The sequence below is a fragment of the Saccopteryx bilineata genome, chromosome 3 (genome assembly GCF_036850765.1).
Source record: "Saccopteryx bilineata isolate mSacBil1 chromosome 3, mSacBil1_pri_phased_curated, whole genome shotgun sequence".
NCBI classification, from domain to species: domain Eukaryota; kingdom Metazoa; phylum Chordata; class Mammalia; order Chiroptera; family Emballonuridae; genus Saccopteryx; species Saccopteryx bilineata.
In genome coordinates, this window is record NC_089492.1 from 209,210,815 (window position 1) to 209,233,203 (window position 22,389).

The window sequence follows — 22,389 nt, forward strand, 5'->3', positions numbered from 1 at the left end:
AGGGGCATATTGTCCTTCTTCAGTTAACATATTTGCAGTAACAGCAACCTCCTCTTGCTGATTTTTCTCATCCTGCTCAACAGCCTTTTCATAAATGTCTGACTTCCACAGCAAATAATCACCCCTAGAGAGACAGGCACAAGCAGTCGCCTTTCAGTCATTTGGCGAAAGAGCCTTTGCACTAATAGTATCTAATAAACCAAGTGTAAAAGGGCCCATACTGAGCACAAGCAAGTTTAAGTTCTACCAGAGTTTTAAAAGGTAGAGGTTCATGCTCTTGCACTACATTCCCTTTATTGTCTTGTCTTTCTACAACAGGAAAAGCCATTTATTGTTTCCCCTATATTTCGAGCCTGGTCTAACGATTGTTGGAATGGGGATTTCCCAGAGTTTGAGCTATAAATTCTGGAATCAGCCTGATAAGGGAACGGAGTAGCAGAGGGTTGAACGTAAGGAGCCAAGAGTGGTGGAAGCCCTGCGGTCATGGCAGCCATAGCTGCAAAATTTTTATCCCCCGAGTCATCCTTGGACGCCAAGTTGTTCTCACATTCACATCCCTCCGTTTCCGGCTCACCCTGATACACTTCAGACAGAGATTCGTCTTCATATGGAAACATTTCTACAAAAAGTTCTACAAAAAGATCCCAGCACTCCCATAGTTATTTTACTCCCAAATTACTTTATTATTATACTTTCCCCCCAAACTCTACTTAAAAGTTTCACTTATTTTGCACACACACCTCTGGGGGTTTTCATTACATTCTCTTTTTTCCCTTTCTTGATGCTCCCATGTTACACTCCGACTGTCGCGGGCCAGCTGCAAGGAGTGTATTCCAGGGTCCCGAGTGAGAAAAGGTATGAAATTCAATTAAAGATAGACAGAGACTTAAAGATATATACATACAGCATGGGTTCGGAGGATGCCATGGCCTGGCAGCAGTTACTGCTGTTCTGCCACAGAACATGGCTGCCCCCAGAAAGACATTCATCTTTATTCCCGATAATGTGGGCCATTAGCAATTCAGTTAAGTGTCCAAGGCAACTCAAAGACAATCCCCACCATACTAGTCAATCTAACTATACCAAGAAAAAACATGCTTCCAAACCTTCTGAGGAACATGGGTGGGATGAGCAGGGAAGCCCAGCCCTTTGTTAACTTAATTAGGCAGGCGAGGTGGGGGGTTGGGCCCACCACTTTTGTCCCCTAGATATCCAAACTGCAAAATACCGTGTTTATTTTTCGGTCCCCAACAATGATACACTATAATATGATAAATGCATAGTAAAAATATTTATAACATTTTATGTTGTAATTATGCTTACATGCTTATTAATTTTTAATAATAGTTATAAGAAAAAAGTACTCATTTAGGTACGAATACGTCACATCACACTCAATGGATCGACTCTGCATCGATCAAATACGGACATTTACAGATTAGTCGTCCAATATCAAAAAGGAGGACATGTAGGAGGACTCTTTTCGAGGGAGGACGGAACTTACAAAAGAAGGACTGTCCTCCCTAAAGGAGGGTGGTCACCTTACCTTTATAGAACACAAGTTCACATGCAAGGGGCTCGTGATACTTTTATCTAGGGGTATACGCATCAATCACACGAATTCAGGATGGGAGGAGGTTTAAGTGTGTCAGAGAATAAGCGTTGGAAATCAACTATGAAGGTCTTAAAACTTTAAGAAAAGGGGAGAGGAAGGGGCTATTTAGATTTTTTCCCCCTGCATTCCTCATTGCTTCTCTTCTTCCTCAGTGAATAAGAGGGAGGAGTCTGATTTCTCCTTCCTTCTTTCTTTCAAACTTTCTTGTACAAAAACCTCATTAGCAAAATAATAGCCCTTTCCAAGCAGGAAGGCAATCTGTAACTTCACTGACCATTTTTAGCTGGTGTTGCCTAGCCCTCATTGTAAATTACACACAAGTATAAAATCATATTTACAAAATTATTTGGCCAACATTCTACCCCTTCTGCTAGCTTTACTATCTATACCACAGGCATTCCAATGCAGGAAATGAAGTACATTACAGTAACAGTACAAGTCATACAATTACAAAGGTGTCCTTTATAAAATCTCTCTAAATGCTTGGCCTAAAACATAAAATGTCCTCGAAGCTTAGTGGTTCAAGGCCAGGGGCAGGGGGCTTTTCTTACCCTGCCCGGGAATCGAACCTGGGATGTCCATATGCTCTATTCACTGAGCAAGCTGGCCAGGGCCCAGAAGTATACTTTTAACGAAATACTTAACTACTCCTTTGTGCGACTATATCATAATTTATTTTACCCTTAAGTGTTGAGCATCTAGATTTCTTCTGTAATTTTTATAGCTAATACTATATATTTTTGCAAATGAACATTTCTGTCTCTGCTGAATTACTTCCTTGGAATAAATTGCCAGAAATAGTATTAATGAATGGAAGGTTATGAACTGCCCTTAGTGTTTGTGGAAAGTGTGTGAACATTCTGAGCTATACAAATTACACATATTACTTTTCAAGAGTTGTGCCTTAGACATGGTGATGGGGCCAACTTGGACTTGGGGAACATGTTAAGGACACTACTCATTTATGGATTCTTGCTGTATTGGCCAAGAGTTTGCTTAAAGGCTTTTAATCACCGTAAAAAAAATAGAGGACTGGATGAAGAAGATGGGGCACATATACACCATGGTATATTATTCAGCTAGGAGAAATGGTGACATCGGATCACTTATAGCGGAATGGTGGAGTCTTGGTAGCATTGTGCAGGGTGAAATAAGCGAATCAGAAAAAAACAGGAACTGCAGGATTCCATACATTGGAGGGACATAAAAGCGAGACTAAGAGGCATGAACAGGAGTGTGGTGGCTATGGGGGGTGGGGGGAGGGAAGGAGGGAGAGGGAGAGGGGGAGGGGTACAGAGAGAACTGGATGGAGGGTGGCGGAGGACGATCTCTCTTCGGGTGATGGGTATGCAACATAACTAAATGACAAGATAACCTGGAAATGTTTTCTTTGAATGTATGTACCCTGATTTATTGATGTCACCCCATTAAAATAAAAATTTATTTATAAAAAAAAAAAAGAGTTGTGCCTTAGAATGCTATGAATGAATGCTAATTTAATTTTCTAATTATCATTAGGGATGTTTTAATTTTTTGATTAATTTAGTGGTGTAAAATAATGTTGCAAGATTATTTGCAAGAATACACATTTTGTAGAGCGTCGGCCTAGTGTGCGGAGGACCCGGGTTTGATTCCCGGCCAGGGCACACAGGAGAAGCGCCCATTTGCTTCTCCACCCCTCCGCCGCGCTTTCCTCTCTGTCTCTCTCTTCCCCTCCCGCAGCCAAGGCTCCATTGGAGCAAAGATGGCCCGGGCGCTGGGGATGGCTCTGTGGCCTCTGCCTCAGGCGCTAGAGTGGCTCTGGTCGCAATATGGCGATGCCCAGGATGGGCAGAGCATCGCCCCCTGGTGGGCAGAGCATCGCCCCTGGTGGGCGTGCCGGGTGAATCCTGGTTGGGCGCATGCGGGAGTCTGTCTGACTGTCTCTCCCCGTTTCCAGCTTCAGAAAAATACAAAAAAAAAAAAAAAAAAAAAAAAAAAGAATACACATTTTTATACACAGCAACTTTATCTTTATTATGGAGAGAGCTTGGCATAGTGTAAGACATAGTCTTTGGAGTTAGATATATCTGTGTTCAAGTTTTTATTAAGCTATTTGCTAGATTTGTGACCTTGATCAATTTACTTAACCTCTTTGAGGCTTAGTTTTCTCATGTGTAGAACAGGGTTGGTAGCATATACTTAACTTTGTGGTTGTGAGATTTAATGAGAAAATGTCTTAACTCAAAGTTGGAACAAAGCTCAATAGATAGATAGCTTTAGACCTCCTTGTGCTTGCTAAAGGAAAAGTACAAGGACAGCAAAACATCCCATTGTCAGGGTCACAAAAACAACTGGGCCTTCCTAACAATTTTCTCAAATACACACATGTAAATCTCCCTATAGGAGCCTTTTTGAATTGGCAAAATCATTTACTCTCAGATCTAGATAGTATTTAATTTACTTCTTTTGTAACATGATTTCAGGCCCCTGTAGTTTTTCAGTTGCTGCTTCCTGAATATACTTTATTTCTCCACCTGTGAAAGAGGAGGTCAGAAATTGAGTTCATTATACATACTAAGTGTGGTTTAACTGACACAGGTTACTATCTTCTTTGTAGATCCTAATCTTTTGGTGAGGTTACATTCATTTTTGTGACAAACAATATTCTTCACTCTTATTTAGTTTACACAGTTTTCCCTTTCTTTCCCCTCCTCAGCTTGTTTTGATTATTTTTTAAAAATCTTGTTGTAGGTATTTACACTTATCTTAGTTTGGGCACATCACTTCCTTTGTCTAAATTTATTTTTGATTTGCACATTTAATTAGTATTCTTTCTGTCTGTTTTCCCAATAAACTTAGTATAGAACAGTGTATTTACACCATTATAACTTTTGTATTAATTGACATCCTCTGGGTGTTGTGTTGGTTCTCTTCTTTAACTTAGTTGTACCTTTTCACACCTTTTCTCTTATTAATGACCTGGCACTCTGACAGCAGGGCAAGGCATCTGACCCATACTGGGCCAGGCAGAGTCCTCCTTTGGGATGCTTCTGGAGTCAGTAGGGAAAGTAGTGTCTTTTTCTTTCTAGTCATGAAGCTATGAAGATTAGACCCTGGAGCTGAATGTGACATTGGTCTCTTTCATGTGGAAAAGGTGGAGAATCCCTAATTGGCCTATCATCAAATGCTTTGTAGTGTAATAATCTTAAATTCATCCTTCAGAGAAAGTAAGTTTAGTCTGACATGACTTTTTGGTAAAGTTATGCTTGCTCCCAGAATTTGCCACTTTTTTCTAAGTACCTATGCCATACATTTAGACAAATAAGTCATATTTTTTTCCTAGGATTAACATCAAAGTCATCCATGACTTAATGAATAAAATATAAGCTGTTTCAATAAAGTGTAAGCTAGAATTATGAAAAAGAAAGACAAGCTCCTTGTAATTTTCTTTAGACTTCTATATACCAAATTGTCTTATACAAACTGGGCACTGTATTTTTCTATTGTTACTTCTTGTAGAATGTTTTTTATGGAGTGTTAGAGTTGTTTAAAAATGGCATTTATAGTAATTTCTACAGAAAAATTAGGCATCAGGCCTTTGCTTAAGAGCATAGCTTACATAATAAAATTCTTTCCATATGAGGAAATAGCTTTTGTTTTAGGCATCTCTGTCAAGAACATAGCCTTCCAGAAGCATAAGGTTAAAATACTTTGGATAACTGATGGTTATGTTCTTCAGTGGGAAGTATTGCACTTATTATGATGATTTGAAGCCTTGTTAGATAAACTGTAGTGAGTATGCTAAAAGATGTTTTTTAAAAAACATGCATTTGTTATCCTTTTACTAGATTAACAGTCTTGAATTAATGCAGTTAGATTAATAAACTATAAAATTGAAAATAAAGCTCATTAAAGCACAATCAACTAATTTAATATCTATGAATAGATGTAGCAATCTCACATACCACTAGAATGGTACCACAATACTACACATTAATATAGATTATATGAGTCACTTTATTTAAGAAATTATCTGTTGCCATTGAAAATAACTGTGCTATGTGGAATGAGGCAATGTCTCTTGGTAAATAATAATTTAGTCATTTAATTGGCATGTTGTATCCATATGTTACTGCATATCACTGTTTAAAACAGGGGTCTCAAACTTGTGGCCCATGGGCCGCGAGTTTGAGACCCCTGGTTTAAAATGATTGTATACTATCATAAATCTATGAAGTAAGCAACATGAGATATGGTGTCTCCTCAGAAGCAAAAAGTATGGTCCTATAAGGTTATATTACTTAAGTGAATAGGACTGAACCTGAAATTCTGTTTTAAAATTAAACACTTTCATGCTTCATAGTTTTAAAAATTAAATATTTTTGCTTTATCAAAATAAGTACACACTATAAAAAGTTTGCGTACTAGAAAAAAGAAGGGACAAAATACCTATATTGTGATTATTGTCATATTTAATTGATTTTAAGATATTCTTTTACATTTAAATATCCTTTTTCACATTTTAGCTTGTCTGAAATTAGGATGAAATTTATAGCAGATGCATCATAGCTTTGAATAATATGGCATTAGCATATTGTTGCATTTACTTTTTGCCATGTTTTTATCTTGCTTGTAAAAATACTACATGCCAGTTTGCATCAAACTCAATCTTCTGACTCCAAATTCAGTGTTATTGTCATTCTTCAGTAACATCTTAGAGATGAACTTAAGTTACTGGAAAGGAAGAAACTGAGGTAGAGTCAGATCATTTCCTCATTCCAGAACAAGGACTGAAAGAAGTAGTTTGATCTGGGAATCAGTGAACCACTCTAAGAAAGGAGTTCAAAAGTCGTGCTCTAACTCAGAAAACGTTGAGTTCCCTCTGCTTGTCAGAAGATGGGGTTTTGAATGTTCAGAATAGAGATGAATTAGAGGTCGTATTCTCAAGAATTGAGGGGTACGATCCAAAATTTTTATTATTCAGTGAAAGGAGGGGAGGCAGAGAGACAGATTCCCACATTCGTGTTGACTGGGATCTACCTGGCAAGCCCACTAGGGTGCGATGCTTTGCTCATTTGGAGCATTGCTCCATTGCTCAGCAACCGAGTTCTTAGTGCCTGAGTCAGAGGCCATGGAGCCATCCCCATGCTTGGGGCCAACTCACTCCAATGAAGCCATGGCTGCAGGAGAGGAAGGGGGAGGGAAAAGTGAGAGGAGGAGGGGTAGAGAAGCAGATGGGTGCTTCAAATCGAACCTGGTACATCCTCATGCCAGGCCAACGCTCTACCACTGAGCCAACTGGTCGGTTTGATCCAAATTTGCACCTTAATTCATCATTTAGTGCTCGGTGCTGAGGACACAGTGATGAATAAGGTCTCTTTCCTAGATGGATCCTACAGTGGGAGAAGATAGAACCTATTTCATGCTAGTTTTGTTTTGAGCACTTGGGTAGATTAAAAATTAAATAAGACTTTTGCAGTTGAGAAACTCACAGACTATTGAAAGAAAGAATCCTGTGTTTTTATATTATATACCAAATTTCTGGTTTAAAATTTTTTCTGGTAATATTTTATTTACAGTAGAGTTCTCTATTGACCTATGAATATGGTTTTGTAGCATCAGGAAATTACATTTAAGGTGCTTTCAATCACAGTAGTAATTTGCTCTTTCCTCTACCCCAATAATGCCTAAGATGTGTGGCTTAGTAAAGGAGTGGGCAGGGGAAGGGAGTTAGGACAGAATACATGGTATGCTCCCATTTTTAATATAAATATCAGATAATTTCTATTTTAACAATTCATGGGCAAATACATTTCTGTATGTATTTTATCACTGGTTCAACAAAATAGCTACTTCCCCTCCCTCCATTGGAGAAAATACCAGTGTGGGAAGAAACATAGCATTTATCCAGTACATTCTTTTTGAATGTTTGTTGTATGTCAGTAGGCTAGGCATTGAGATACCAAATTGAGCCTGACCTGTGATAGCACAGTGGATAAAATGTCGACCTGGAATGCTGAGGTTGCCAGTTTGGAACCTCGGGCTAACCTAGTCAAGGCACATATAGGAGTTGATTGTTCCTACTCCTCCCCCTTTCTCTTTCTCGCTCTCCCTCTCCCCCCTCTCTAAAATGAATAAAAAATAAAAATATCTTTAAAAAGATACCAAATTGAATTAACATTATTTCTGATTCAAGTCTTGTGGAATTACATAGAAAATTTGTATAATTTAGTATGACTACACCTTTGTGGTAGGAACAAAAATTTGTGAGATGGAGGACTGAATTGAGAATGTTTAATTCTTTAGGTTGTTACATGAGGAGTTCTCACATTTGCACATAACCCTGTTTTGCTAAGGGATAAAAGGCATTTTAGGTTCGGAAAACTGTGAGCAAAGGCATGGAGCTGCTGAGGAATGATTTGAGAAAAAGGTAGTATTGCAAAGACAGGAAGCTGGAGACAATACTATTAAATATTTTTCTAAGCATTTACTGTATTTTAGGCATTGTTCTAAGTAGTTTACATTTATTTCTCACAACAGTTTTTGTAATAATTGTTTTACTATCTTCATTTTACCAGTAAGGAATCAGAGAGGTAAAAATGGTACCTTATTCTAAGACTACTTAAGTATGAAATAACCATGTGGAAGGAAAAAGATAGATTGAAGCATTTTTATCAAATCTTTCAGATGGACTTAGATTCAAAAGAACAGTCAAGAGTTATTCAGGGGTTAAAAAAGCCTTGTGTTAGGCCCTGGCCAGTTGGCTTAGCGGTAGAGCATCGGCCTGGCGTGTGGAAGTCCCAGGTTTGATTTCCGGCCAGGGCCCACAGAAGAAGCATCCATCTGCTTCTCCACCCTTCCACCTCTCCTTTGTCTCTATCTCTCTCTTCCCCTCCTGCAGCCAAGGCTCCATTGGAGCAAAAGTTGGCCCGGGTGCTGAGGATGGCTCCATGGCCAGCGCCTTGGGCCCTAGAATGACTCCGGCAATGGCCCAGATGGGCAGAGCATCGCCCCCTGGTGGGCATGCCGGGTGGATCCCAGTCGGGCACATGTGGGAGTCTGTCTCTCTGCCTCCCAGCTTCTCACTTCAGAAACACACACACACACACACTTACATTCAAAGTGAAGTTGACTGTTAAAATTTAATTGCAGTAAATTAATATTAAAATATGTAGTCATGGTGTAATACATGATGTTTATAGCCACTGATGTTTGATACCTAGATCAGTTAATTTATTAAGGATTACAGAATGGAGATATTTGAATTTTATATATTATTTCTTTATTTATAAGGTGAAATGCTTCCATAAAAATAAACTTTTCTTCATCTGCTATTTAGTTACCCCGTGGTACAGTTCAGTTAGGAAGGGCAGGGTAGACATTTGCTTCTTTACCAGTTTAAAAAATAGTGATTACTTCCCTGTTATCCTCTGGCAGTGATTTGTGAGTTCTTAAATGTCATTATGACATCAATAGATTTACTCCAGGTAAATATTTAATACTCACTATTTTATAGATGCTTTGGAGGAACCATATTTTATGAATGCAGTGACTCATGAACAAAATATGAAAAGTACCTCAGTTCCTCAGTTCCCAACTCTTGCATTGGTATTACTTCTATATAAATTTTAGAATCAGCATGTTGATTTTGAGGAGGATTGCTTCTAATCTGTAGATCAATTTCTTGACCTCTTTTTAAAAAAGTTTGATCAATCTTGCTATGAGTTTGTAAAATGTGTTAATTTTTTTAAAACTTAAATATTAGTTTTGCTTTACCTCTATTAAGTGTTTTATATTTATTTGCTATTTGTATTCTTTTATTCTTTATACTTCATTTAATTTTGTTGTTTTCTAATGTTCTGTGATAAATTATAAAATTTCAGCCTTCTTTTCTAATATATGCATTAAAGTTTATGCAGTTCTCGCTCAGCACTGCTTTAGTTGCATCCCAAAATTTTTTTGATATGTAAACCATATCATTTTGCAAACATATAATTTAATATATCATTGATTCCAGAATATATTTTTATTTCTTTGACCCATGACTTTTCACAAGCATACTTCTTATGTCTATAGTCTATCTTTAGTTATATAATAAACCACCCCAAGATTTAGTGGCTTAAAACAGCTATTTCCCCCTCAGTTCTGTGGCTGGCTGGGCTGGTTCTCTGCTGGTTTTGTCTGGGTTCACTAGTGAGGCTTCCTTTACCTAGAGCAGTGGTAGTCAACCTGGTCCCTACCGCCCACTAGTGGACGTTCCAGCTTTCATGGTGGACGGTAGCAGAGCAACGAAAGTATAATTAAAAAGGTAGATTTAACTATAGTAAGTTTTATAAAGATTTATTCTGCCAAACTTCACGAAAATCTGACATAAAGTACTTGGTAAGTAATTATTATTACATGCTTTTAACTTGCTGTAACTGCTTTATAAATTTTAAAAAGTAAAGTTACTTCCCTACTTTATAAATCACCATTACTGTGGAACTGGTGGGCGGTTAGAAAATTTTACTACTAACAGAGATACAAAAGTGGGCGGTAGGTATAGAAGGATTGACTACCCCTGACCTAGAGGTTTGGCTGCACTGGAAGGTTCGTATCTGGCAGCTGGTGCTGGCTGGTGACTGTAGTCCTTGGTTCTTATCTCAGTGACTTTTTATCATCTAGCAGACTAGACCAGTCCCTCACATGGTAGTCTTAGGTCAATGTTTTAAGAGGCAAAGGTGAAAGTATAATCACTTTCACTACATTCTGTTGATTAGAACAAGTCATAAGCTTGGCCCAGGTTCAAGTATGGGAAAATACATTTCTTCTTTTTAGGAAGAGCACAAATAATTTGTCTTTTTATTTTATCTACCACAATTTTTTAAAATTTGCAACTTGTATTATTTTGTTTTTGTTGTGATTATAGATTCTAGTTTCCTAGACTTGATTATGGTCTGGGCATTTTATTTAAAATTACATGTAGGAATAATTTTGAGGCTTATAGTAAATATACTTTCTGCTTAAGAGGAATGTTTTTATTTATTTATTTTACTTAATTTATTTTTGAAGTGAAAGGAGGGGAGATAGTGAGACAGACTCCTGCATGTGTCCCTACCGGAATCCACCCGGAAACCTCCTTGATGCTAGGGTCAATCTTGAATCAGCTGAGCTATATCCTCAGCACCTGGGCCAACAGCTTGAACCAGTCGAGCCACTGGCTATGAGAGGGGAAGAGAGAGAAGAGAGAGAGGGAGGGAGAGAGAAGCAGATGGTCGCTTCTCATATACGCCTTGATTGGGGATCGAACCCGGGACATCTGTGCATAGGGCCGATGCTCTATCCACCGAGTCAACCAACCAGGAGGAAATGTTTTTCTTAAGGTGTCTGGAAGCCATATCAGCAAAGTTCCTACAGAGCACACCCTAGTATAGCACATTAGGATAGCATCTTAACAGATACAAGACTCACATTTCAGATTTGATATTTTGTTTCTCAAAGGATTTCTAGCACTGTATGCCCATATCATTGTCATGTTAATGTCTTTTAAATCAACATTCTGCTCTTGAACTTTAAATCTGAATATATTCAAAACTGTCTTTTGGCACTTGAATTTTATCTTACTAGGACTTGAAATTATTTCAGGGAAATAATTTTTATTTTAATTTTTTACAGTGAATGCTTCTACTATTACTCTTTATTATGGCCAATGGAATCACTGTCTTCTATCACTCCAAGTGCATACTGTTTGTGAGACCTTAGGAAGATGATCTTTGCCTTTTTGGGTATCAGTTTGGAGCTAAAGGTTTCTAATTCCTCCTCTACCTTTACATAGTTCTTTAAATTTGTTACTCTTCTTTCATTGCCACAGTCAGTTTCCAGCTCTTATCTAGTTCCTTACCCTGTCATTTCCAGCAGTTTTCCTGCATCTTTCTTTTCATTTCCATAGCTAGTGTTTTGTGTAGGTCTTGATCATCTCTGGGCCTGATTGACCTCAGTTGTATGTACTCTTGGCCAAATCTGTCAAAACTGTGATATCTGCCATACCCTAATGACTCCCCAAATCTCTAGCTTCCTCTTCTTTCTTGAGCTTCTTACTTAAATATCTGTTTTTTTTAAATGAGATATCTGTATTTGGATCTTCTGAAATCATTTTAAACTGGACATGACTTTGTCTAAATTTGCCTTTCCACTCCAGATCCTTTTTCCAACCTCTTACACTGAAGAGGAACCTTAACTCAGTAAAGGTACCTTTAGGGCCTAGAAATAATGGATCTAAAGATGCATTTTCTAGAGTCCTAAAGTTTTATGAGAATTTTCTAATTTTATGTTTTTATTTTGAGGATAAATTATATATATAAATCTTAGTATGAACACATTTAGGTCATCTAAATGACTACTGTCATTTCTTTTTTCCAAGTGAGAGGAGAGGAGATAGAGAGAGTCCTGCATGTGCCTTGACTGGGATCCACTTGGCAACCCGTCTGAGGCTGATGCTTTGCCTATCTGGGACCATGCTCATAAGCGAGCTATTTTTAGTGCCAGAGGCAGAGTGTCCACAGAACCATCCTCAGTTCCCAGGGCCAATGCACTGGAACCAATTGAGTCATGGCTGTGGGAAGGGGGGGGGGAGAGGGGGGAAGGGGGAGGGGTGGAGAAGCAGATGGTGGCTTCTCCTGTGTGCCCTGCTGGGAATCGAACCTGGGAAATCCACATGCTGGGCAGATGCTCTACCACTCAGCAAACTTGCTAGGGCATGACTACCATACTATTGAAGATGTTTGTGTCTATATATTGTGTATGAATTGTTGCTAAGTGATCATCTAGAGAGGCACATGTATGGTAAACAAATCTGCATTAGAACCTGTATTAGGTTGAAGCGTAGTAATGTAAAACTTAAGAAAATCATCTTCAACTTTTCCACTCATACTGAATTATAATGCCACAAAATTTTGGGGGGGACCCTGGTCTGGTGACTCAGTAGATAAAGTGTCTTCCTGGTACTCCAAGGTCATTGGCTTCATCCCTGGTCAAGAAGGTGAGAAGCAATCAATGAGTGCACAACTAAGTGGAACAACTAAGTGGAGCAGTGAGTTGATGCTCTCTCCTGCCACCCCCGCTTCTTTCTCTTCGCTCAAATCAATGGAAACATTAAGAAAAAACTTTGTAATGATAATTATAGATTATAGTGGTAATTATAGATTAAAGGTGTTTTTTATAGAATTCCTAAGAAACTGAAATCTTATTAGGAAGCTTTGGTTTGAAATCATGAAAATGACACAACAACCGGGTAATGTCTCATTTTAATTGTCACTGGCTGATAAAAGAATGTGGAATTTACACATGGATAGATTATGAGTTCAGGTCAGGAGAAGGCCTTATAAGATGTCATGATGCACTCTGAATAAGGTATCTCATGGAAGGTTGAAGAGAGAAAATTTATGGGAGAGCTAACTAATCATGTGGCCTAGTGTGTGTGTGTGTGTGTGTGTGTGCGCGTGCACATGTGCATATAATGTGTATGTTCATATGTATCAGACAGAGAAGTAAATACTTATTGTTGGGAAGGAGTCACATTACATGGATCCCCATTTGTCTCTATAAATATCAACTTGTAACATTTATTAGAAGTAAATTTACTATGAATTTTCATTGAATATTTTAATTTTTAGAATTTTGTTTGGGATATACTAATAAATTAATTATCTCATCAGCATTAATAAAGTAGGGAATAGGTGGAGGTGGACAAAGGGGAGGAAAATAGGGACAAAAGAGACCTTGCTTGGGGCAATGGGCACATGATGCAGGGTGCAGATGATGTTTATTAGAGTTGCACACCTGAAACCAGCACCCCAAAAAATTAATTAAAAAAGAAAAAAATTAGTAAAGTAGTGATTTAAAACCAGTTCGTTGTTTATGAGAGAAAAGTAATGAAGATTATAAGAAATATTGGACATCAACTAGAACAAACAGTACATGAATAATTCTTTCTACTCTTACCCTAGAACTGGTGATTAGTTGTAGTGGTGTTATCTCACCTGTCACTTTAACTGAACATTGATTCCATTTTAATTGGCTTTATAATTTTTGTTTCTATTTAAATGATGTTTTATTTTGCAGTGTAGAAGACCTATAAACAAAAGTAATGCATTTTTAATTTTATGCTTATTCATACTTAAGAAAGCACCAGTTTAATTTAAGGCAATGCTAGGGTCTGTAGGAATTTTTTTTTTCCTCAGAAGTTCACACATTACCCTGTGTCTAGGAACACTGTCTAAAAAAAAGGAACTAAGTGAGACAGGCTTTAGGATTTATTATAGAATTGCTGTTCTGGTTAACCATATTTTGATTAATGCTTTCAGAATTTTGTTTTTTTAACTTAGTCTGAAAGCTCCAAAAAGTTCTGTATTTTAATTCTTGGCAATTTCTTTTTCCTAGTTTCATAGTTTATCTCTACCCATCTTTAGGGATGGTTCCTACTTATTTATTTTACATATTTTGTTGGCATTATTAAGGAACAGTAAACTCCATTTTCTTCTTCCTCACCCGTCCAACAATGGAGAACAAACAAAATGCACTATTCTATTATGTTCTTAGGAAAAAGTGTCTCCTAAGTTTTGATCCTACATTTTTTTTTACAGCTTTATTGAGGTATTGTTAAGGTACAATCAACTGTTTGTATTTAAAATACACAACTTGAGTTTTGACATGTACGCACCTGTGGAGCCATCACTGTAATTAAAATAGCGAACATTTCCATCGTTCCAAAGATCCTTCTTTTCCTTTGTGGTTTGTTCCCTCCCCACCACCAGCCTGCAGTAACCACTGATGTGCTTTCTGTAACTACAGATGAGTTTGGGCTACTCTCCATTGTCATGTAAAAGGAATCATACACTATATATTTTTTGCCTAGCTATTTTTAGTATAATGATTTTGAGATTCATCCTTTTGTACATATGAATAGTTTGTTTTAAAAAAATTGTTTGTTTTGATTACCACAATTTTTTAATCCATTCACCCACTGATGGACCTTTGGATTGGTTTCAGGTTTTGGCTATTAATAATAAAGCTGCTATAAACATTCATGTAAACCAGTGGTAGTGAACCTAGTCCCTACTGCCCACTAGTGGGTGTTCCAGCTTTTGTGGTGGGCAGTAGCAGAGCAACCAAAGTGTAAATAAAAAGATAGATTTAACTATAGTAAGTTGTTTTATAAAGATTTATTCTGCCAAACTTAGTGAAAATCCGACATAAAGTACTTAGTAAGTAATTATTATTATATGCTTTAACTTGCTGTAACTCTGCTTTATAAATTTTATAAAGTAAAGTTACTTTCCTACTTTATAAATCACCATTACTATGGAACAGGTAGGTGGTTAGAAAATTTTACTACTAACAGAGATACAAAAATGGGCGGTAGGTATAAAAATGATGACTACCCCTGATATAAAGTCTGTGTATGAACATGTACTTTCATTTCTCTTGAGCAAATACTTAGTAGTGTACTTTCATTTCCTTTGAGCAAATATTTAGTATTGGACTGACTAGGTCATATGGTAGGTGTTTAACTTTTTAAGAAATCGCCAAACTGTTTTCGGCCCTGGCCGGTTGGCTCAGTGGTAGAGCGTCGGCCTGGTGTGCAGGAGTCCCAGGTTCGATTCCCAGCCAGGGCAACAGGAGAAGCGCCCATCTGCTTCTCCACCTCTCCCCCTCTCCTTTCTCTGTCTCTCTCTTCTCCTCCCGCAGCCAGAGTTCCATTGGAATAAAATTGGCTGAGCGCTGAGAATGGCTCCATGGCCTCTGCCTCAAGCGCTAGAATGGCCCTGGTTGCAACAGAGCAACGCCCCAGATGGGCAGAGCATCGCCCCCTGGTGGGCATGCCGGGTGGATCCCTGTTGGATGCATGTGGGAGTCTGTCTGACTGCCTCCCTGTTTCCAACGTCAGAAAAAAAAATACAAAAAAAAAAAAAAATCGCCAAACTGTTTTCAAAGTAATTACACCATTTTGTATTCCCATTATCAGTGAAAGGAATTTCCAGTTGCTTCACATCCTTGCTAACACTTGGAATGATGTTTGCTATTCTAGTGGACGCAGTGGATTCTCATCCTGGTTTTAATTTGCATTTCCTAAGAACTAATGATTTTGAGCAGGTTTCATGTATTTATTTTCCATGCATACATTTTCTTTGGCAAATGTTTAAATATTTAAGTGATTTTCTTTTTTTTCAACTTGAACAGTTTTTTATGTATTCTGAATACAAGTTCTTTGTTGGATATATTTTTTGCATATATATTTTTCTAGTTGGTGGCTTGTCTTTTTATTCTCTAAAGAGTATCTTTTTAGAAACACATTTTAAATTTTGATGAAATCCAGTTTATTGATTTTGTTTTCTAGTTCTGTGTGTCCTATTTGACAGATCTTTGCTTAACTCAGGATTATTATTTTTTCCTGTTTTCTAGAAATTCCAGTTTTCATTCTTGCAGTTAGGTCGGTGTTACATTTCAGATTAATTTTTATTTATGTTGAGCAATAAGGGTTGAGGTTCTGTTTTTTTTTTGTTGTTTGTTTACTTATGGCTTGATGTTCCAATGTGTTGCGTGGGTAAAAGATCTATAGAAAGTATAACATAGACCAATGGATTTAATTGTATCAGTACAAAAGTTCATTGATATGGTTTCAGACTGGATTGTAACATGTTAATATTCACAGAAGAATATTTCTATTTTACAAAACCCACCTGTATTGTAATAGTCATAAGGAATGCAGAATAAGATATGAGAATCCAGCTGTCTTCTATTAAAACAGACATTAATGAGATTTGCCAAAATATAAAACAATGTTACTTATCAAATTGTTTTGTTTGGGAAAATATTGCTATTTTTATAAAATTTGTGTATAAGGTGTCTGTTTTCTCTATATGCATAAATAAGTACTTTATAAAAATACTGAGGCCAAATTTCCATAAGATAAATATCCATTGGTAAGATACAAATAAATAAAAGCTTTTTGGGATCCTGAGACTAAAAGGCTTGCAAGATGCTGATCTAGAAAAATGCCTAGCGTATAGTAAGCAATTAGTAAACATTTGAATGATTCTTGACCATTTTACTTTTATAATTTACCTATCTTTTCAGTAATACATTATTTGATGTGTATCTTTTCTGTGTATCTTCATACTTTAGCCAGGTGTTTCCCTATCTAGTCTTGGTGCTATGGTTCTCTTTTCCTTGCCTCTGTTCATGCAGGGATGTTGGGCAACCAGTGAAATTGATTCAAGGATGCCTTTATAGATGGAAAGTCTGGTGATTGCTGGACAAGAAGAAAATGGATTAGTAGCTCCTGACTGAACATGACATTGCTATTGGGTATAGACTGGTTTTATAAATGGTCACTATTCACATAGACATAAAATTAGAGTTTAAAATAATTTCAGTTGGTTATACTATGAAATATAACAAGACAATTGATATTTGGTGGTTATTACTAATATTACAGATAACTTGCCATTAGTATGCATATCAGTAATATATTTTCAGTATGTTGGATACCATTAATCTATTTAGCTGATATATAGATCTTTTTGGTAGCCAAAAGGAATACAATACATGAAACTGGAATACACGACTGTGTTGTAGAGACTTTTTAGTTTCACAGGGTAAAAATCAAGAAAAGGAAAATACTGAATTTTTGTTAGACTTGAATCTACCAGTATCATGTTATGGAATTAACTTCTCTCCAGTCTTTAGCATGACATTTCAACTGAAAAAATGTATATAACTCACTAAATGGTATTCCAATATACTGCTATAACTTATCCTAGGCAATCTGTTTTTTTATATGGCTTGTATCTTTAAAATTGAGAACATTAGTGGAAAAAAGAGGACTTGAGAAGGTGTTATATAAGGGATCTCATAACTAACTGGACATTTGTGAAAATACATATAAAAGCCATTTTCTGAAACATTTTTGCAGTCATAAAAACTTAAAAACAGATAATCCTATAATACAGTTGGGATTAGAAATCATAATAAACCTAAGCACTTTTAACAAGAGCATCTGTTCTTACTGAATTATAGTTATGTAGCTTTCTAGCCTTGTTCAGTGACCTGGTATCTTATTACTGAAAATGTTTATTCTGCAGATTCTTGGAGCCCAACTAGATGTCAAACATAGAGGGCTGAGTAATATATGACCCCTATAGTAGGCCTGGAGATATTCTACCCAGATTCCCCTTCAAAGAAAGTCTAGTCCAGCTGTGAGGAGTGCAGATCAGGTAACCCTTTCTGCCCGTACTTTAAGATCTACCTAGGCTGCAGAGCCTTCTTCCTAAGGCCATGACCTTTCTGGAGCAGCATGCATCTGTACACTGAGCACATAAGAGGTATAAAGACCTAACCATTTCAACCAATCACAGATAACTCTGATGAACAGTAATTGGTCTCAGCTTCCCACCTGGTTAGGTGAAATTTTGTTGGCCCTGCATCATAGTTTAAATTCTGCCAACACTTGCTTTCCTTACCTTCCTTTAACAGGTGTTGATCCTCAATAAACATTGTACCTCAGACATCACCTCACCTGAACTTTGAAGAAGGCAACCTGGAATAGCTCCTGATCTCATAGAACTAATTTATTGGGAGGAAATATACATTACAGAAGAAATTTAAAATGTGATTTTAGCACAGGGTATGGTATGTAGTGTTATGCTAGTGTGTTATAAAAAAACAAACAAAACCTAAGCCTGGTCATTATAAAGTTTAGGGTGGTGAACTAGATCTGTAGTCAGACTTTGGTTAGTGCCAGGCTAACTAGTTTAAGTAGCATACCTTGCATATACTACTTCCTCATTTCCAAGCCAGTTTTTAAATTTGTAACATGAAAATGACACATGATATCTCATCCTTTAGGCAGCTAACCTAGGATTGCTCACACAACTAAGGAAAGATTCCTAGCATCAAAAGAGAGGGTCCAATGTACAGACTTTTCAAGGCCTTGCTTGCATCAAATTGCTAATGTCCCATAGCCAAAGCAGTTCATGTAGTGAAGTACTGATTTAAAGATGGAGAAATAGACTACTTCTCCGTAGGAGAATTTAAAAAATAAGTGTGTGTGTGTGTGTGTGTGTGTGTATGTTATCTAACATAATGCCTGATAGTAGTATTTAACACTTATTGAGCACTTTTAGTATATTATACTTAAAAAGGCAGGTAAACTATTATATTTAACATATTCTTTGTGTGATATGTGAAAGAAGAGACATTTGGAGAATCTGATACACTCTTCTGATATCTTAAAACAATTTTTATGTTGGGAAATTTGCAAATAAAGTGCTCTTTTTTTCTTTTTCTCTGCAGTAAGAAAAATGGAAAACCACCATTACAGAACAATGAGGTAAAATTTTAAATCATCAACTCTTGGGAATTTTATGCATTTATTTATTTTGTTATATAATTTTGAGTTAGGATAACAATCACAGAATTTTAGAATTGGGAAACTTAAATATCATTTCCTATCTGCTACGTATTACAGGAATCTGTTCTGAAACAGGAATTCTTGCTAGGTCCTAGTATTTACTTCAGTCTGTTCATTTGTTGGAGTACCTGGGGACAGGTAACTGTATTAGCTCTAGCCCATAATGAGATAGATCTTCCCCCTTTGGGCACTTAGTGATTAACGAATCTACTCTGTTTTCTCTGTTAAGACTCTCATATTGTTTGAAGATAGTTCTGTCTTCTGAGTCTTTTTCCCCCCTGCTAAGCAACCCTCATTTTTTTTCAAGTGTTTCTCATGTGACATGATTTCTGATCTTTTCTTAATCTGTATTTATTCCTTTAGACCTAAACTCATTAGTTTCTCTAGACATTATACTTTAGAAGAATATATTTGACCAGACACAGTTGACTAGCATGGTATATATCACCACTCTTACATCTCTTGATATGAACATCGTTTTGGTAAAAGTCAGCCAAAAATTGTTTTTACTACTGTAACCATAGTTGCTGCTTACATTTAATGGAAAGTGAGTAGTAGGAAGGAAATAATGTAGATTTGAGCAGAAAGAAATGAAATAGAGTCTAGAAAACGAATGCAAAAAATCAATGAAACCAAGAGTTGATTTTTTGAAAAGGTAAACAAAATGGCAAACCTTTAACCAAACTTAAGAAAAAAAGAGAGAGGACCCCAAGTAAACAGTCAGAAATGAAATACAAGAAGTAACAACTGACACCAAAAATATACAAAGAATTATAAGAAAATATTACAAATAACTCTGGCCAACAAATTGGACAGTTTGGAAGAAACGGATAAATTCCTAGAAACATACTTCCAAAATTGAATGGGCAAATTACAACTAGTGAAACTGAAGCAGTTATTTAAAAAAAAACAAACCAATAAAAAACAAAGAGTGAAAAAATCCAAGTAACAAACAGAGGCTGAGGAATAAAGTCCTGGAGAAGAAGCCACATTCCATAAACCAACCTCAGACCCACAACTCAGACAAACTTACAAACCACACACAGAAAGAATGGGAAGACAGAGGAACGTAAACCATATGAATCAACAAGAACAATCCCCAGAAAAAGAACTGAATGTGATGGAAGTAATCAAATTACTGAATGCAGAGTGTAAAATACAGTGGTACCTTGAGATATGAACAGACCAACATACGATGTTTTTTTTTTTTAAAGATACGAGCTGCAACTTGGCTCGTATTTTCGTTCGAGATCAGAGTGAAATTCCAAGATACAAGTCATGATTCGGGAAGCTGCCTCTAGTAGGCGTGTTGACGCATGGGTCCAGTATCGGCAGCGCAACAACAGCATCTCATTTCTTCTTACGTGTTACCTACAGAATCAAGTTGAATCTCGTGTGCTGTACTCATTCTTGCATCTATTTGCATTTTTACTAACTTTTTTGTGTGCTATCATGGGGCCGAAGAAAGTGAGTATAAAGGACAGTGATGAGAAGAAGAGAATGATGTTGATAGAAGTAAAGCAAGAAATAATAGAAAAACATGAGCGTGGTGTATGAATGATTAAACTGGCAAGGCTGTATGACTGCAAAACATCTACAGTTTGTACCATCCTTAAACAAGTGGATGCCATCAAAAGCGCAAATCCAGCGAAAGGAACTACAATTCTGTCCCAATTAAGGACAAATATCCATGAAGAAATGGAGAAGTTTCTGCTGGTGTGGGTGAAAGAGAAAGAGCTGGCAGGAGATACAGTGACAGAGACTGTAGTATGTGAAAAGGCACGTATTATTTATGGTGACTTGAAGAAGAAAGAACCACCAACCTCAAAAGAGGCAGCAGAAGATACATTTAAGGTAAGTCACGGCTGGTTTGAAAATTCAAGAAGAGATCTGGCATCCAGTCGGTGGTGAGGCATGGTGAAGCTGTGAGTGCTGATGTTAAGGTAGCTGAGGAGTACATCGCACATTTAGTTGCGCTTATCGCAAAGGAAGGCTACATCCCCCAACAAATGTTAACTGTGATGAAACAGGATTGTTTGGGAAAAAAATGCCCTAAAGGACTTTCATCACCGCAGAGGAGAAGAAGCTGCCAGGCCATAAACCCATGAAGGACCATCTGACCCTTGCATTATTTGCAAATGCTAGTGGTGACTGTAAAGTAAAGCCACTGCTTGTGTATCATTCCGAAAATCCTCGAGCCTTTAAGACTCACAAGATTCTTAAAGAAAAACTGCAGGTTATGTGGCACGCCAATGCTAGTGCATGGGTTATCCAGCAGTTTTTTTAAACCGTCAGCCTCAGCATTCCAGGCTGACACATCATCCATTGCACCAGCACAGGCCAGGCTCTATGTTTGACTTTTTTTTTTTTTTTTTTTTTTTTTTTACAGAGACAGAGAGAGAGAGAGAGAGGGACAGATGGGGACAGACAGACAGGAACGGAGAAAGATGAGAAGCATCAATCATCCGTTTTTTGTTGCGACACCTTAGTTGTTCATTGATTGCTTTCTCATATGTGCCTTGACCGTGGGCCTCCAGCAGACCAAGCAACCCCTTGCTTGAGCCAGCGACCCTGGGTCCAAGCTGGTGAGCTTTGCTCAAGCCAGATGAGCCCGCGCTCAAGCTGGCAACCTTGGGGTCTCGAACCTGGGTCCTCAGCATCCCAGTCCGATGCTCTATCCACTGCGCCACTGCCCGGTCAGGCCCAGCAGTTTTTTATTGAATGGATAAATCTCGTCTTTGGTCCTTCAGTGAAGAAATATCTTCAAGAAAATAAACTCCCAATGAAAGTGTTACTAATTCTTTTTTTTTTTTTGTATTTTTCTGAAGCTGAAAACGGGGAGGCAGTCAGACAGACTCCCGCATGCGCCTGACCGGGATCCACCCGGCACGCCCACCAGGTGGCGATGCTCTCTACCCATCCGGGGCGTCACTCTGTCATGACCAGAGCTGCTCTGGTGCCTGGGGCAGAGGCCAAGGAGCCATCCCCAGCGCCCGGGCCATCTTTTGCTCCAATGGAGCCTCGGCTGCGGGAGGGGAAGAGAGAGACAGAGAGGAAGGAGAGGGGGAGGGGTGGAGAAGCAGATGGGCACCTCTCCTGTATGCCCTGGCCGGGAATCGAACCCGGGACTTCTGCACGCCAGGCTGATGTTCTACCACTGAGCCAACCGGCCTGGGCCGCATTACTAATTCTTAAAAATGCGCTAGCCCACCCACCTGGTCTTGAAGATGACATTCTCGATGCATTCAACTTCGTGAAAGTCCTCTACCTCCCACCCAACACGACTTCAATCTTGCAACCTATGGGTCAGCAGGTCATTTCCAACTTTAAAAAGCTTTATTCA

At 37.8% G+C, this 22,389-nt stretch overlaps 1 protein-coding gene across 1 annotated transcript in view; it reads left to right on the forward strand.

The window, feature by feature from the left end:
• Window positions 1-22,389, forward strand: part of ABCD3 (ATP binding cassette subfamily D member 3) — a 98,419-nt gene that overhangs the window by 15,758 nt on the left and 60,272 nt on the right. Inside the window, exon 2 of the mRNA XM_066268714.1 lies at window positions 18,929-18,965. Coding sequence (XP_066124811.1) covers window positions 18,929-18,965 — 37 coding nt within the window. The remainder of the gene's footprint in view (window positions 1-18,928; window positions 18,966-22,389) is intronic.